The 17,318-nt window shown below is 32.1% G+C and overlaps 2 protein-coding genes across 2 annotated transcripts; both read right to left on the reverse strand.

The window, feature by feature from the left end:
- Window positions 1–3,821: 3,821 nt before the first annotated feature.
- LOC132759234 (uncharacterized) lies at window positions 3,822–9,677 on the reverse strand. Its single transcript, XM_060750968.1, has 5 exons — window positions 9,592–9,677; window positions 8,967–9,113; window positions 7,777–7,889; window positions 7,155–7,199; window positions 3,822–6,320 (listed from the first exon to the last, which is right to left on the reverse strand). The coding sequence occupies exons 1-5, from the start codon at window positions 9,619–9,621 to the stop codon at window positions 6,215–6,217; spliced, it is 441 nt and encodes a 146-aa protein (XP_060606951.1). The 5' UTR covers window positions 9,622–9,677; the 3' UTR covers window positions 3,822–6,214.
- Window positions 9,678–9,959: 282 nt separating this feature from the next.
- LOC132759236 (uncharacterized) lies at window positions 9,960–12,931 on the reverse strand. The gene is made up of 2 exons (XM_060750970.1): window positions 12,797–12,931; window positions 9,960–10,950 (listed from the first exon to the last, which is right to left on the reverse strand). The coding sequence occupies exons 1-2, from the start codon at window positions 12,894–12,896 to the stop codon at window positions 9,965–9,967; spliced, it is 1,086 nt and encodes a 361-aa protein (XP_060606953.1). The 5' UTR covers window positions 12,897–12,931; the 3' UTR covers window positions 9,960–9,964.
- Window positions 12,932–17,318: the final 4,387 nt, after the last annotated feature.

Consider the following 17,318-nt stretch of genomic DNA (forward strand, 5'->3'; position numbering starts at 1 on the left):
AGAGACTTAAAAATATGTATTTGTTTTTTACTGTATGACATAATTAATCTGTTTCATAAAGTTTATTGTGATATTTTTATATTGATATGAATGAATAGTAATGTTAAATAATAAGGTCTCAGTTGTTACATTACACTCATTATTTATCATTAAATGTCAATAAGTGATTTATAATACAACTCAATGGATTTTCTGAATAAGAAAATATTTTGGCATTTTTGTTGGACATCACAAGTGAATAATACTTGTTGGAATAAAGATAGTTTATGCTATCAATATACATGTATAGTTCATCACATTTTGAGAACTCTTCTATATAGACACGAAATGGGAGTAAAGATAGTTTTTGCTATCAATATTTAGTTAATCACATTTTGAGAAGCCTTCTTTATAAAGAAATAATGCATGAATGGGCACATGAGGTCTTCCTGTACCAGTAAAGCTGGAAAGTTGTGATATGACAGACCTTATCAGTGTTAGTGTGACATAAATTCCAACCAATAAAAATATATATGCAACATTATGATGCCATATTTAGATTTGCTAGTCTGTCAATTATTATAAGTATTAAACTTTTAAACCACTTTGTATCAGATGTACGATAAATTTAATGTTTAGATAAGCTATTTTCAATTAGTTAGTTTTTACCTTGATTTTTTCTTTCTCACTATTAAATGTAATCATGCTAATGTAACGACTAGAAATTTTTACATTGAAATATTGACTTTAATTTTCATATGTATTTTTTTGTCATTGTGACTGTAATATGTATACTTCTTTTTCTTAGTGACTGTGACGTGCATGTATACTTCTTTTCTTATAAACTTACTTTTTGTACTAGTTCTTGAATAAACTTTTTGTCTGTTTTTATTTGGTATGAATTTAAATATGTGCAGTGTAATCTAGGAATATGACTTTCAAACACCTCTTAAAAGGTATAAAGCTATATACATATACATGTATTATCAAATAATTTTGTAAAATCTATCAACTGTAAAATTGTATTGTTTCCATGATCTTATGATTTATTTTAGAAAAAGTTGTATCATAGAATGTGTCTGTTACTTAACATGCATGAATATTGTATATAAACAGAATATGATGTTCCCGAACAAAATATTGTGCTGCTTTTTCAAGTACTGAATATTAACTGTTTAGCAGTTTATGATTTCATGCATGCACCTTTCTGTTTTAAGGCAATATTCTTCCATTGTTTTTAAGGGTTGAGGTATCAGAATTGCAGCCACCATTCATCCCTGGCTGCATGATCGTTAGAGGCAACTGAATGGGTTCGAATTACTGGAGTCTGTGCATTTCTTGGTGTTGCGTACAGTTTGTAACACCCGAGGTTAGCCAAAATCATCTTTCCTCTTTCAGGGCCATATGACTTAAATTGTGTTGGTGTACCTTAAAACCAAACTAAACAAAAACAATTCATGGCCAGTCATATAATTTAGATCTGGTTTATTTTAACTTTTGTATGGTTTGGAAAATGTCAAGTCATCACTCTTAGGTGCCGTAATTAAGTGCATCTGATTTTTAATGATAACACCTATATTTATAAAAAAAAGTCTCAAATGGTTTGATACCGGTTTTTGTAAGTCATTAGTGATAAACTCTAATTTATATTATGTCTGTAATTGCACATCACATCAGAATTAGTTTTATGATAACATACATGTTTCCTGACCCATATTGATAACATTTGTATATTTTTATAGTCATTTGTATGAGTGAATAGTTTTTTCTTCCTTTGAATGTACATGTTCTAAATGCATTACCACAAATCTGTCTTTATTTATTAGATTTCCATATGTAAATGACATTTAAACCATGACAAAGTTGTAAACTTTTTTAGTACATTGTATTGCACTAGAAAAGGTTTCCGGTACTCTGTATTCCTAAGACTAAGCTGTTTTACTCCATATACTTTTCATGATAATCTTTTCTTTGTGTTCCTTTACTACCTTTGTGTTCTTTTGCCTAAGACTTAGTCACTGTTTTAATTTCTATGTTAAATAATCTTATCTTTGTGTTCCTTTACTGCCTTTGTGTTCTTTACAACAGACTTACAATCATATCATATCTATTTATGTTTCTGTTCTTTTTTTTGTACCAGTAATTGTGTGAATGATGTGGCAATAGTGATTATTAGATAGCTGTGTTACAATAAATGATAACAGTATAGAAAATTTCAAGATGTATCAGGTAATTTTTATGTATCTCACGATTGTATTTTATAATCAGGAACATTTATATTTAGATATTTATTTATTTATATAAATATATTCCACTTTAAGTGGCTACTAATACTAGATAATAGAGTTAAATACAACAACTAGTTGAAGGATGTTAAATGAATCTGTATGTTAGATTTTTCACTGCCAATTATGATTATCTAAAGACCAAATCATGGCTAATATAATGTAGATCTTTGACGTAAATAATTTGCAAAGCACCTTTGGTTTAGCTCAATTATTTGAGCGTTAGACTTTGAATCGGGCAACCCATTTTTGATTCACTTAGGACAGTGCAATTCTCAGTGATTGATCATGAAATAATTTCTACGATTATAATCATACTACATTGTATACCTCTGCTCTGGCATGCACATAAATTATCAGTTCCTTGCAAAAGTGAAGACACTAGTACTGGTATACAGCTTGACAGATGAGGTGGCAGAAATGTACTCTGGTAATTCAAAATTGCAGTCTAAGAGGGTAGACTACAAAAAACACTACCATGTATGTAATTGCAAGAAAAAAATGTATGCTGGATTTTCTAAATTTTTGTAAGAATGGTTATGTAAATTTGTGTGTGAGTGTCATTTGAAGGTAGTTTGGTTATGTGATATTTTGTTTGAAATAACTTGTTTATTGTTAATTTTTTCCTTGATTATTCTGTTAGGAAAATATGTATTTATTCAATTATACTCTTTCCTACACATATGCCTTGTTGACTTTTTTTCCAGAAACATTTTTCACTTTTAATGTGCATGCTCTTCTAATAAGCCTATGAAGAGTGCATCATTTATGTGAGCAAATTTTTACGACTGATCTTTAAAGGTCCAAACAAGATTAATACAGCTAGAGCTTCTGTATTATATAGCAGAAGCTCCAGGGATAAAAATTGGCAGTATATACTTTAACCTTTAACAAGTCAAAATATTTTGATGTGCCATTGACCCATTAATGTCGAAAATTTAATTAAGTGGGTAAACAGGAAGTGGATAGTTACAAACCTGAAATCGAATCCCACAGTATGGGACCATGTGTCAATGCTGTATGCCAAATATCAAGAAGCTGTGATAAGAAGTTTCTGAGAAAACTGTTACGAAAATTTCCAACCATTGACCATTAATGTGGAAAAATTTAACTAAGTGGATAAACAGGAAGTGGATGAGGGACAGACCTGAAATCAAATCCCACGGTATGGGACCATGTGTCTATGCTGTATGCCAAATATTAAGAGGCTGTGATAAGTAGTTGCTGAGAATACAAAAATATTTTCCCCGCCTGCCGCCCGAAATTCACCATACTATAACCCGGATTTGCACCAGTGCAACCCGGTCAAAAATGAGACCTGGACAAATCTGTGTAAGAAATTCAGCGGCTTAAATAAATTATAATGGTTAATCCTGGAAGATACATTGTCACCTTAGCGCAGTAATGGGTTATGTCCTTCTAAATTTAATAGGAGTTAACAAGTTATTGCGCTAAGGTGATGACATGTAACTTCTATTGCAGCAATAAAATCATAAAAAGTACCTTCAAATACAAGTGTACTTTTATCCTATGCAGCTAATGTGAATGAAATAACAATGAAAAACTTAACATTTATTTCTCTCATAAATACATGTATATTATACAATAAAACATGCAATACTTGGTAAATTTGCATGTACAAATAATACAAATCTGCCAAAGTTCATAAGAGCAACAAAAACAAAATGACAACGAAAAGACAATACATGTTGCTCCTGAATCTGAACATTCAATTTACATGTACACTTTTCACAATGGTAGATGTAAAGTTGAAATCAGTGGTTTTATTTTTTTTTAACTTGCAAACTAAAACTTGCAAGTTGATCACTACATTTTGTGGACAGGTTTGATATATTGGTATATTAATCATATAAATATTACATCATACTACAGACTGTGCAAGGGCAAACCAAAACAAATAAATGGGAAATAATTCAAAAGTATTGTTTTGGTCTCCAACCAGCAATAAAAGGATGGTAGATAGGTAGGAATTTTATAACTATGCAGGTTCATTTTCTATAAATTCTTTTCTTTACACACAAATATTGAAAAGACAAGAGTTTGATAGAGTAAACGGGCACATGAAAAGTCTAGGTTTTGAAAAATGCTTGATACAGTTACCTCCTCCTGTTTACAGGTTGGGGTAATAATGGTGAACAAGTGTGCAAAGTTTCAAAGCCATATGTCAATGAACTTTGAAAATATTTGAGGTATTACAAAAACTTTGACATAAATTCTAAGTCAAAAAAGGGGCATAATTCTGTCAAAATGCTTGATACAGTTACCTCCTCCTGTCTACAAGTTGGGGTCATGATGGTGAACAAGTGTGCAAAGTTTCAAAGCCATATGTCAATGGACTTGGAAAATATTTAAGTATTACAAAAACTTTAACATAAATTCTAAGTCGAAAAAGGGGCATAATTCTGTCAAAATGCTTGATAGAGTTAGCTCCTCCTGTCTACAGGTTTGGGTCATGATGGTGAACAAGTGTGCAAAGTTTAAAAGCCATATGTCAATGGACTTTGAAAATATTTGAACCATTACAAAAACTTAAACATACAGTAAAAACTTGCTTTACGACCACCCCGTTTTCGAGACCAACCCGCTAATACGAACGATTTTTCCAAGACCCGATTTTTTTATTCTTTATTTTAATGGTCGCTAACCCCGATTTTGAGACCACCCCGTTATTCCGTAATACGACCAGTAAATTCAGTCCCATTTCGTAAATTCTGTACATTTGGAAACCCATAAATACGACCACGGGCACTTTCTCACCTTGATATTGACATGCATGTATATTGCAGAAATCTTTTAGACACGTAGTGTAAACAACAGTTGTCCTAGTTTTACGACATTTAACCACATCCAATTTACGGCAGAGGTCAAGGTTACTTTGTATCAAACCCGGAAATGATCAATAATATTGTCGATAATTTCTTAATTTCACACCTTTGATGTCATAACTGGAGGATTAAAACAACAAAATATTGAACAGAAAACTTTCAATAAATTTTTTAGAGGTGTTGCTGCTATCATTATCTCTTTCGTTCCATAATTTTAAACAAACATAAACATGATACGATTAGGTTTTTGAAGTTGTTATCGGCGATGAAAACTGTGAAAATAATTAAAGGTTAATTGGTTGATGTGCTTTGTAGTAAAATGGTGATTTTATTGAGTAAGTCATGTGATTGTCATTCTTTTAACAAGAATGTAAAAATATGTTTGTGTTAAAAGACATTCATAATACATTTTGTACCTCTAAAGAAGTTTAAAAGTTTAATAATGTTAAAAAGAAAAAGAAAATAAATGAAAATAAAAAAATAATAGTGTATGCTTAATATCTTCTCATTTGAAATAGGTTAGCCCAGAATTAAACATGTGTACAGTACATGGTATCCCGTATGTATTGCCTGGTTTTCTGTCTGATGAAACTCATTAATGAGACCAACCAGCTATTAAGACCAGATTTGTAAAGTCCCTTCATTAGTCTCATTAGTGAGTTTTTACTGTAAATTCTAAATCGAAAAAGGGGCATAATTCTGTCAAAATGCTTGATAGAGTTACCTCCTCCTGTCTTTAGGTTGGGGTCATGATGGTGAACAAATGTGCAAAGTTTCAAAGCCATATGTCAATGGACTTTGAAAATATTTGAACTATTACAAAAACTTTAACATAAGTGGTTACGCCGACGCAGACGCCAACACTGACGCCGACGCTCGGGTGACTGCAATAGCTCTACTTATTCTTATCGAATAGTCAAGCTAAAAATAGTCCCTTAAAACGATAAATTTTTCCTTTAACTATGTGGAATTTTATTATGGTGGTCTTTCATGTATAAAGCAGTTTTATATGTATATACAGCTCAACTTATAACTACAAACAGCCAATCAACTATTAGTGTTTGCATACACGGAAACTGTATTTCTTGTCATACACAGGATAAATTAGGAATTCTTCAGTTTTGTGGTAGATCTGAATATAAATATTCGCCAAAAGTCTGTAAGCAACGATGGAATGTTTCGCCAGTTCTCTGCCACCATCTTTCTCATTCTGAAATATATGATGAAATATGATGATATAATTTCTTGTGTTTTTTGTTTAATGTTTACAATTTAGTTGAAAATATACCACTTCATTGCCAAAAAAGGACTAAAATGGTATATTTCTAAATCAATATGTGGTGTGTTCTTAATTCCTAAAAGAGCACTTGACTTATAAGCCGAGTAGTGCAGGGCAATGCCAGACTTTTTGTCAGTTGAAAAAATATATCCGAAAAAATGTAATGACATCATTTACTGATGAAAGCTTGATTTACTGATGAAAGCTGGATAGTTTAAAAACATGGCCTGTAAATCCATAGATCATGTTTTTTTCACGTTATTGGTTAAATCCAGATGGATTTGAGAGTGGTTTTACACAAAAATTACATATAGGTAGGCATATTTTGAAAAGTGGAACAACTCGGGTCTTCCTCAACCAATACAGCTAGAAAAATTGCTCAAGGGTAAAATATAGACAACAAATTTGAATCATAAACTGAAATTATTTCTGGCCTCTATGTACTTGTTTACAACCAGTTTTATTAAGTGCATTATTTTAGGAGTGGGTTCCTCAGTAAAACCAAAGAGAAACCAGCTGTATAGTTTCCAATCTACGTACTTGACAGTAAATGAACCCCAAGGTGTTGAAACCAAAAGGCTCAAACCTACCTCAACCAGCAGGCTATAGAGGTCCAGTTAGAAAAACAAGTGATCTTTACAAAGCTTCTGTCATTTGTGTCTATACACTGACAAATCATTGCGGGAGATATGGTTATTCCAAGCAAATAACAACCAACTCATTTTTTAGAAACTAGGTAAAAATTTCATATTTTCATTTGTTTACCTGTTAATTTTCCGCACATTCTCTACAAATCCAAATAACTTCACTCTGAAAAAAAAAAGAAATTAATTAAATAAATCATATTATTTCTAGTACAAATAGTATGTTAAGAAAATCACCTACATACTAAGTCTAGAATGGACATTGAATGATTATATACAAAGCCTAGATCAGACATTATACTTTCTTAAGTTTAAACTGAAAATTAAATTGTACAAAATCTCGACTGGACATCCACCTGTTCCTAGTTTTTACTGGACATTCCACTGTACTGTGTCTAGATTTCACATTCAACTGTACTGAGACCAGACTGAACATTCAACTATATAATTCTTAAAAAAAGTCAAGCTAAAAAATAATTATAAGCATCTTACAACGGTAAAGTATAGGTTTTTTAATTATTCATAACAATCAGTTCAACATACAGTCACACCCGTGTTTAAGACCACCTCTGAATAAATATAATCCTTCTTATTAAGGGTTTTTTTGATAGCCCTTCATTGATAAAATGGAATGAAGTATCAATAACCTCCAAATAAAGACCACTCTTCTAGAAGGACTATAATTTATACATGTATCTCCTTGAGTGACATTTTTTCACAGGTTTGACTGTAGCAAGTCTTACATTTTTATAATTCTTTGTTTCACAGGTGGTATTCTACAAACATTGAGGATTACCAGGACACAGCACACAGCCATTATCTTCCTAGTCTGTTTTCTCAATCTTGAATAATCTGTCTGTAATAGAGAAAATATAAAATAACAATTACATCATGTGTAAAGTAAAACTCAGCCATACCCAATATGTTATGGTTTAAAAAAATAATTAAAACTACACTTGATGGTTCTCAGTTTATACATACATCAAGAGATGTGCGTTTACTTTTGTTTGACATAATTATGAAAGCTTAGAGCTGCATATGAAGCACTCTCAAGTAAGGCCCCCGCGGTTACACGTTTAAACAGATCCGTTTTGATTTTCATTCGTAAACGTTTATGATAATTTTTACCGTTTAATTGAAATGACCATAATGTCTTTCAAAATATCTTAATCTTTGCATGTATGAATTATATCAATTATAATTGGTTTGTTCCAAAGTAATAAAAAAACAGAAAATAGCTGTTTACAACCCTCCACACAGAATAATGGTGCAATAATCACTCGTGACATTTTAGGTAAAGTTGATTTTCCTTTGATCTTTCAAAAGAGCGGAATGAGGAAGCACTGCAGAAAATGTGTGCCGACTCAATTATGATGATTTAATTGTACATGTGTTAAAAATAGAAAGTAAGTCATCATTTGGCGACTTGAATACAAGGTGTAGTATAGTACATAGAAGTACCACCCTTTAAACGGTATCGTTTCTGTTCTAAGCAATCGTGTAAACATTTACAAAAAATTGTAAACGTGGGAGCCTAACGAGAGTCTGAGTCATGGAAATGTGCCTCTGACCCTGGTAGGACCTGAGCAAATATTCCTAGGGTAGGGTGGCAGACACTTTTACCACTCACCAATCTTTTTTTGGTTTTTAAGTTATGTTCAACATTAGTGAGTTCATGGTATTACTTTCTATCTTTACTGAAAAAAAGTAGGTGCAATCATTTTAAAAGATCAAATAAGTCTGGAAAAACAACAAACTATTTTATAATAACATGTATATTATATGGGCCGTTACCTCCAGAAAAAAAATTGTGGTGCAATTCAAGTGATGCATGTATAAGCCAGGGGTAACAAGTTCGAATCTGTTGCAGTATGTTAATATTGCCCAATGCATTTGTATGTTATTTTATACCTTTAAAATCATTTTAACTAACCTGAATTGCTTGCAGTTGTATCTGTGTTTTATGCCACTGGTCTGAGGTATTTTTTACCCTCCTTGACAAAAATATCACAGCCTGTATCAAGTAAGCTATTGACTGCCGTTGGGATTTACTTGTTCTCTTTTCCCGTGCAATATCATCCTGACAACATAATAGCATAAAACTGATAACATCGGTTAACACAAACCTAATAACAACAACACAAACTTGATTGCAATGCTTTTCACATAAATTGGGCTAAGAATTGCACAAAAAATCGACTTTCAAGAATCAATTTAATTCACTGTATACACATGTATCTCTATATTATCCTTTGCAGATTTTTCCATTTTAAATGCTTCACTCGATCTTTGCAAAATTTAAAATCGTTTTTTAAAATAATTTGTTTTAGGCTTTTTGACTCCTTCACAGTGAGATTCTGACCAGAATCTAAACCCAAAACATAAAGTATCTCAGGATCTACTTCAAAACGACAAATTTTTTTAACAAACATAATTATACAGTGTGGAAAACACTAACTTACAGATTGTGTTAAACAAATGTTGTTGATATTTTACTAGAAATTATGACAGAAATAGAATGACAGGAAATAGATTATGTACAACGAAAATGTACTCACAGTCAGACATTTGTATTTTGCTAACACCATCCTTAGAAGAAGAAATATTAGCTGTTCTGTCGAGAGAGGAAGTTTCTGAAAATTGAGATAATTTTTAAAATCATGTACGTCAGTTAAAATAGACAAAAAAAACAGACTTAGGCTCAAATAATTCAAATTGTGAAGGCATTTGTGCAAGAATACTCTTCTAAATATTATACATAATTAATGGAATTTAATTTTGATACCACATTATGCCAACTTGTTAAATACAGTATTAAATAATAGTAAAAAACAGGGTAAAATGAGTTTAACACTAACGGGGTAAAATGAGTTTATTTTTTCTTTTAATTTTGCAGACTTGACTGTCAACCATTACAGAAAATAGTACATTTCAAAAAAAAGGAAAATAAAAACCTACACATGGATTTCCCTTTGCTTTTGACTCATTCACCTCTTCAGATAGAGACTTCAGAAGACCAACATCAAGCTCCTCGAAAGATAAATGTGAATCTAGTAGATGATCTATCTTTGTTGCCGACATTTCAAAAGGATGAAAATAGTTCTCTACAGATTCACCGCTGGGCCGAGCATGTGAAGGTTCTATTGAACTATAAGATGAGTTACATGTACTGGTACTACAACCATCACAAACCGAGCATCGCGATTGGGCAATCATAGAGTCTTCACAAGAGCAGCTTGAACAGAATGAAGGGGTATATCTTCTTCTGCGCCCTTCACCTGAATCAATATTCCTTGAAGTTTGGTTCCCGCTGTAAGAATTATGCCCATGTTGTCTTTCACTACTTTCTGGTTCACAAAGTTTACTTTGAAACCTGTCTTCACCAACATTAGAGTGTGATGTGAAATCTGACAAACTCAGAGGTGATTTCTCTACATCTACTTCATTCTCTGGAATGATCTGCATCTCTATTCCAACAATATCCATCTTTTTGAAAGATTCATTATTTAAATCAAGTGTATGTTTTTCATTTAAAGTGTTGGAAGCATAACTTTTCACTGTCTCAGAATTTTCTTTTTGTTTATCATGTGTTTTGGTGACCCCCACATATGTCTCTTTCAAATGTCTTTCAAAAGGAGTTTCAAGGCCTACCTTACCATCGAAACTTCCTGTGTCATTTTTTGTATCATGCTCATATTCTTCATCACAATTACCAGATTTTGCATCAGTATTTGATTTAGATACTTCAGACAGAATGGGGGAGGTCAGAGGACTGTAAGCGGAGTCTTGTAACAAAGGGTTCCTTGTCTGACGATAAAATGGTGATAAATCTGCCAAGGATACATTCTGTGGTCTTGTGAATGTTGTCTTCAAGGGAGGTAATTTTCGATCTGGCGTCAGGAACATCAAATGTGAACCTGAAAAATAATTCATATAAATGAGATTAAAACAAACTATTGATATACGAAGCACTCGATGGAATACCATAAATAAATGTCTTTGTTTAATCCAAATGTATTCATTAATCAGATACTAGCAAAATTAATGGAGAGCTCATTTGAGGACAACGCTTATATAGTGATACCATTGCAAATTAGAACATTAGTGCATGTTTGGATTACTGTGAAACTGACAGGGACACAGTAACCATTCCATGGGAAGTGGTGTATATGTAATTTTTATGCGAAATTTACAGATGGGCGTAATTAACATAGTTACATGCATTTATTTACATACATGTAACCGTTCAGAAATTTTCACTATTTAGCGGAGATGATGTGTAAGTGGCCGGATAGCTCAGTTGGTTGAATTGCAGAATGGTATTCCTTGTCAGGCTGCACATTTTCTCACCCTGTGACTTTTGGCAGTCCAAACGTACCGGGCAGTGAATGCATATATCACAGAGTTTAATTAGCAACGCTCTGTAACCCTGAGAAATTAGAGGATGAGTTTTTCAATATAGCAGGAGAGTATGTCACGGTTCAGAACTGTATAATATTTAGGGGAGAAGATGTGTAACTGTAAGTGGCCATATAGCTCAGTGGGTAGAGCCATGGAACAGTAATCCTCTTTTCTAGGGTCCAAGGTTCGGTAAGCCCAACAAATTGTGCGCTTTAGGGCTTTTTATTATATAGATGATGATCGCCCTTCAGACATCTATGAAATATCAGATTATGAAATCGGTCTGTCTTGCAGTCAAAATATTGAGACTAAGGTTCGGTCAGGCTGTACATTTTTCTCACCCTGTGACACATTTTATCTGGAGCCCTGCATAAAGACATTTTGTAATGATATAGTTTAATACTTCGAACATTTCATTATTTCCCATTACATGATAATCAGATTAGTGCATCAAATTATGTGATGGTGTGACCTATTTTAACTGTTTAAGCCAGTAGCCCGGGGTTCTATGATATCACGGTACTTAACGTTTATCGGAAAATATTTAAATATAAATATCATAAATTAATGAGATTTTTTTCCATCTTATAATTTAACAATTTCCAGAACTGTTTGTCAAAAAATTATTTCAAAAGAACCAATAAAAATGACATTTTTTAGAATATTTTCAATGTCTGCCATTTTTGGGAAATTTCAGAGGAGGTTACTACGGTATCAAGGTAAATCCCCAAAAAGCAAATATGGAAGGATAGATGGGTCAAAACTTTCAAGTTAAGTTGTGAAAAACTTCCAACAGCTAACTTGCTATAAAATTAAAACTATATGAACGGACTATATGTCAGTATATGTGTTTATAACATATTTTAATTGACTGTGTAAAAACCATTAAGGAAAATGGTAGTCAAATATGAAGGTTTTATAAAATAGTTTTCTTGCCACAAATACATTCATTATTCACCAAATTAAATTCATTGGCAGGTGAAAATGAATCTAGTGTGCAAGTTTTACAAATATTAGCATCATCAGGTGTTGCTTTTACTAGCAGTCACAGAAAATTTAAATGCCTTGATATCATAGAACCCTTGATATCATAGAAACAGAGTATATGTAAATAATTTTTATATTTACTAAAAACTTAAAACAGTGGCTCTTTGGATTAATTTCTTTTTTATTTTTATATATGTCTTTGCAAGCAATTTTGTCATTACTGTGAAATTGATTAAAAATAATCGATACACAAGGTAAATTATTATGCAGGCTAGGTGAAACTTTTCATTTCGTTTTCTCATGTGACAAGCATACACTATAGTGAAATAAATTCAGGCAAATTATGTCGCAACTCTAAGACTGCTTTAACATTACCTTTGTAAATCTGATCACTATTTTTCTTCGGATCCAATTTTTGCTGTTTAGACATCCTGAATCTCAATTTTGCCCTTTTCTCATTCGGAATGTATGTCATCGGACATTTTCATAGGATATCACAGATAATATCAGAGAAATCCGAAGGTAAGACTGGTTAATTCCGGAAATGCATAAATTTCTTATAACCAGTCAAAATAGCCATTCACAACAGACATTTTCGATTCTGAACTCTGAACTGTATTCATTTCATCTGTTCAGTAAGTGTATTTTCGAATATATGGTTGCGTTCACAAGTGTCATTCGTATGTATCGTGTCCAGCACTATACATGTTTTAATAATTTGAATTTCAAGATTTATTTTTCTTCGCTTTTCGGCCCAAAGACGGTTCGACCCAAATTATAACCACGACGGTTTCGGACTTAAAATTATCGGCCATTACCAAATTAGGATTGTTAATAGTCAAAATATATTTGTTATTTAACGAGTATCATTTTCAAAACTTATTCATTTTAATTTATAATATTTTCAAATTGTATATATGTATAATTAAACCATTCCAACACGGCGGCACGAAATACCCAAATATACCCAAATACACCCAAATATACCCAAATACACCCAAATATACCCAAATATTGCCCAAATATACCCAAATATAGCAATATTTATTTTTGTTTGTATAAAATATAGATTATAATGAGAAATAAATAAATATTTATAAAATGACATGACTAAGCCTGCTATAACTTTCATTCATTCCGTTGAAATGGGCAGTTAAGATGTTGTAAGAAAATAAAGTTGTGACATTTGCTTATCTACAATATCGCTTCTTTATGAATGCAATTTTAATTCAAGATATGATATTTGTTGTCTACACTTACATTTTTAAGGTGTAATTTTGTTGAAATTTCATATCATAATAGAGGAAGAAGTCCATGTTATTAAAAAAAAAGCTTTAATGGAGTACATATACTGTATCTTGGTTCAAAACACAATGATAGGAAAATGTATATTTGGGTATGTTTGATTATATCTTAGTGAAAGTGTATATTGTATTCATGATTAAAACAGCACTTTTTTAGTATAAAACATTTATTTTTAGTATAATTGGACAATATTTGGGTATATTTAGGCAATATTTGGGCAATATTTGGGTATATTTGGGTGTATTTGGGTATATTTGGGTATTTCGTGCTGCCCTTCCAACACCAGTTCAAGTATAATATCCATTACATCACAAAATAGTTTTTCAAGCCTTTCAGTTTCAGATACAAATGTGACCCCACACCCCCACACTAGTACTTCCAAACCACAAACTCACAATTATGTTTCGAAAATTAAAATTATTTGTGTAAATTGCCAATCTATTGTGAACAAAAAGCATGAATTTCAAAGTATGATTCTTTCTCAAAACCCTGATGTTGTCACCATAACAGAGTCTTGGCTGAAAAAAGAGCATTTTACAAGTGAAATCTTTCCAACGTCCCTAGGGTACACAGTCTACCGAAAAGATAGACAAACCGGAAAAGGAGGTGGTGTACTAATACTTGTAAAAAATAACTTTATCTCATGTGAACAACCAAAACTAAGCACTGACTGTGAAATTTTATGGGTTAAGGTAGAAATTAAAGGTAACAAACCATTCTACATCGCATCCTACTATAAACCACATGAAAACGACACAAAAAGTACACTTGAATTTGAAAAATCACTAGACTTAACAAGAAATCTTAAAGGCACAAAAATAATTCTAGGAGACTTTAACTTTCCAAAACTTACATGGGACTCAGAACATAATTATTCTTACAAATCTGGCTTTAACTCAAACCCCACTTATGATAAATTCCTTGAAGTCATCGAAAATCATAGCCTTACTCAAATGATAAATGAAAACACAAGACACAACAATATCTTAGATCTCTTTTTAATTTCAAACCACACACTTGTCAACAAAACAGAAATAATCCCAGGAATATCAGATCATGACATCATCACAACAAGTTTACACGCAAGACCAATTATAAACAAACAAAAACCAAGAAACTGCCCAATCTACAAAAAAACCAACTGGCCTGAATTTAAAAATCATATGCAGATATTAAGCCAAGAAATCATACATAAAGTTGATACACTTTCAGTTGAAGAACTATGGACCCAATTTAAATCAACAATTGAAACTGTAATTACTAAATTTGTTCCAATAAAAAGAATAGGATAAAAAAAATCACTACCCTGGATAACAAAAGCAATTAAAAAACTCATGACAAAAAGAGACCATCTATACCAAAAATTAAAAAAACATAAATCAAATCATGAACTTAGACAAAAATTAAAAAAATTGAAAGCACTTATCAAAACTCATATCAAAACATCTTTTGATCAACACTTAGAACACATATTAGAACTTGATGACAATGATCCCACAGACACCCAAACTAAGTTTTCTACTAAAAAACTGTACTCCCACTTAAAAAACTCCAAACAAGATTCCCAAAATGTAACAACTCTCATGGGAAAGGGAGTGGGACATGGAATTCAACCCCTCAAAATGTCAAGTCCTTCACATCACTAAAAACAAAAAAGTCATCAACAACAAGTACTTCCTTCATGGCCAAGCTTTAACATCAGTTCCTAGCTCAAAATACCTTGGCCTTGACTTGTCCACAGACCTGAACTACAACACACATATCTCAAGAATTACATCAAATGCAAACAAAACCCTAGGATTCATAAAACGAAATATCAATACAAAAAAATGAAAAAGTAAAACAACTTGCTTATAAATCCCTAGTAAGACCCCAGTTAGAATACGCATCAACTGTTTGGAGCCCCTACACACAATCAAACATCCAAAAAATAGAGATAGTCCAAAGACGAGCGATACGCTGGGTAAAACAGGATTACTCCCCTTTGTCATCAGTTACAGCCATGCAGAAAGATCTTGGCTGGCGTTCTCTCGAGCATCGCAGACTAGACTTTAGACTTATTATGTTTTTTAAAATTTACCATAACCTAGTAGCCATTAGCCTTCCCACCTACATTAAAACTCCATCTAGGCTTACTAGACATATGCATCCCCTCTCTCTTAAGAAAATACAGGTTACATCAGACTACCATAAGTTCTCCTTCTTCCCCCACTGTATCACACTTTGGAACCAGCTCCCAAGGAACATTGTCACCCTGCCTGATCTAGATCAATACAAACAGGCAGTGGTTAAGATACAGTATTAGTTGACTTGTTGTGTTTTTACTTTTAAATCTTTCTTTCACCCTTACTAACAAAAATATTTTAACAATGACTAGAAGTTTTCAATGTCTCTCACTGTCCTGATCATGTTCATTTTCAGGTTTTTACTTTCTCTCACACCTTTTACTAACACACCGACGCGCACAATTTCCTGCCTATAACACTCGCGAGAGGGGTTGGCAGTATTCAGAGATAGATAGATAGATATATATTATTATTAATTTAATAGATCTATCTAGTATTATCTACATTAATTGTAATTATAATTTAAATATGAAAATATGAAGACTTAGAGACTTGCTATATACTATGATGCAAGCCAGTACTGCTAGACAGCTGTATTTGAAGGCCTATTGGAGTCATGTACAACTTACCTAGTATCCAGTAGGGACTAGTCAAAATATTTTGATGTGCCAAAGCTAGATTCTGCGATATTTTAGTTCTGGGTCAGTAGCCTATATGGGGATATTGCCCATACACAATTATATTCACGAATTTGAAAACCTAGCGAAATGCTGTTTTCTGGTACTTTCTGTACATAGCTCAGGGAAATTCACCTAATGGAGTCAGTGTTATAATGCATTACAGACTCTATGTTTTGGCCTTTTTGAATTAAAGAGAAATAAAACATCTTTGTAAGAAAATAATTAAATGTAAACATCATTGTACTCGTATATGTATGAATAATTCTATACAAAAAAAGTAAATACACATGTTTACGAAGAAAATATCTCAATTTTTTATTATGGAAGATGCCACTACGACTGTTTTAATTTTATTGATTTTCATTATGAACAATTTATTTTTTGAAAAATTTGCAATGTACACGTGTACTAAGATTTTAAAGGAACATTGATAATTTTCAAACACATTAATGATAGAGAAATAGAAATATCATGTAAAAGTGTTATGTACTTTATTTGGAGTAATTCCTCAGAGCTAAATCCGTTTATAAGTAATTATAAGATAAGAAATGGCATCTCAATAGTTCCACAGGGACTCGGCATATACATGTATATACAGTATATATTTTTTTCTAGAAATACATGTACATGTGCCTGAAATTAGGAACATAGCTTTATACTTCAGTTCTTGTTTTTAAATCATGGATTATGCCTAAAATCATAATGGTGTTTTCTTTTGTTTTTCAGTGATACAGTAAAGAAACCATCTCAAAGGGTCATAACCAGCAAGACATGTTTAAAGAACTCACTCTCATTGTTATTGAAACAAGATTGTAAATTACATGATAGTGCAGTCAAAGTGATTTT

This window comes from Ruditapes philippinarum, unplaced genomic scaffold, assembly GCF_026571515.1.
Source record: "Ruditapes philippinarum isolate M1 unplaced genomic scaffold, ASM2657151v2 ctg503_1_1_1_1, whole genome shotgun sequence".
In the NCBI taxonomy this organism is placed as follows: Eukaryota; Metazoa; Mollusca; class Bivalvia; order Venerida; family Veneridae; genus Ruditapes; species Ruditapes philippinarum.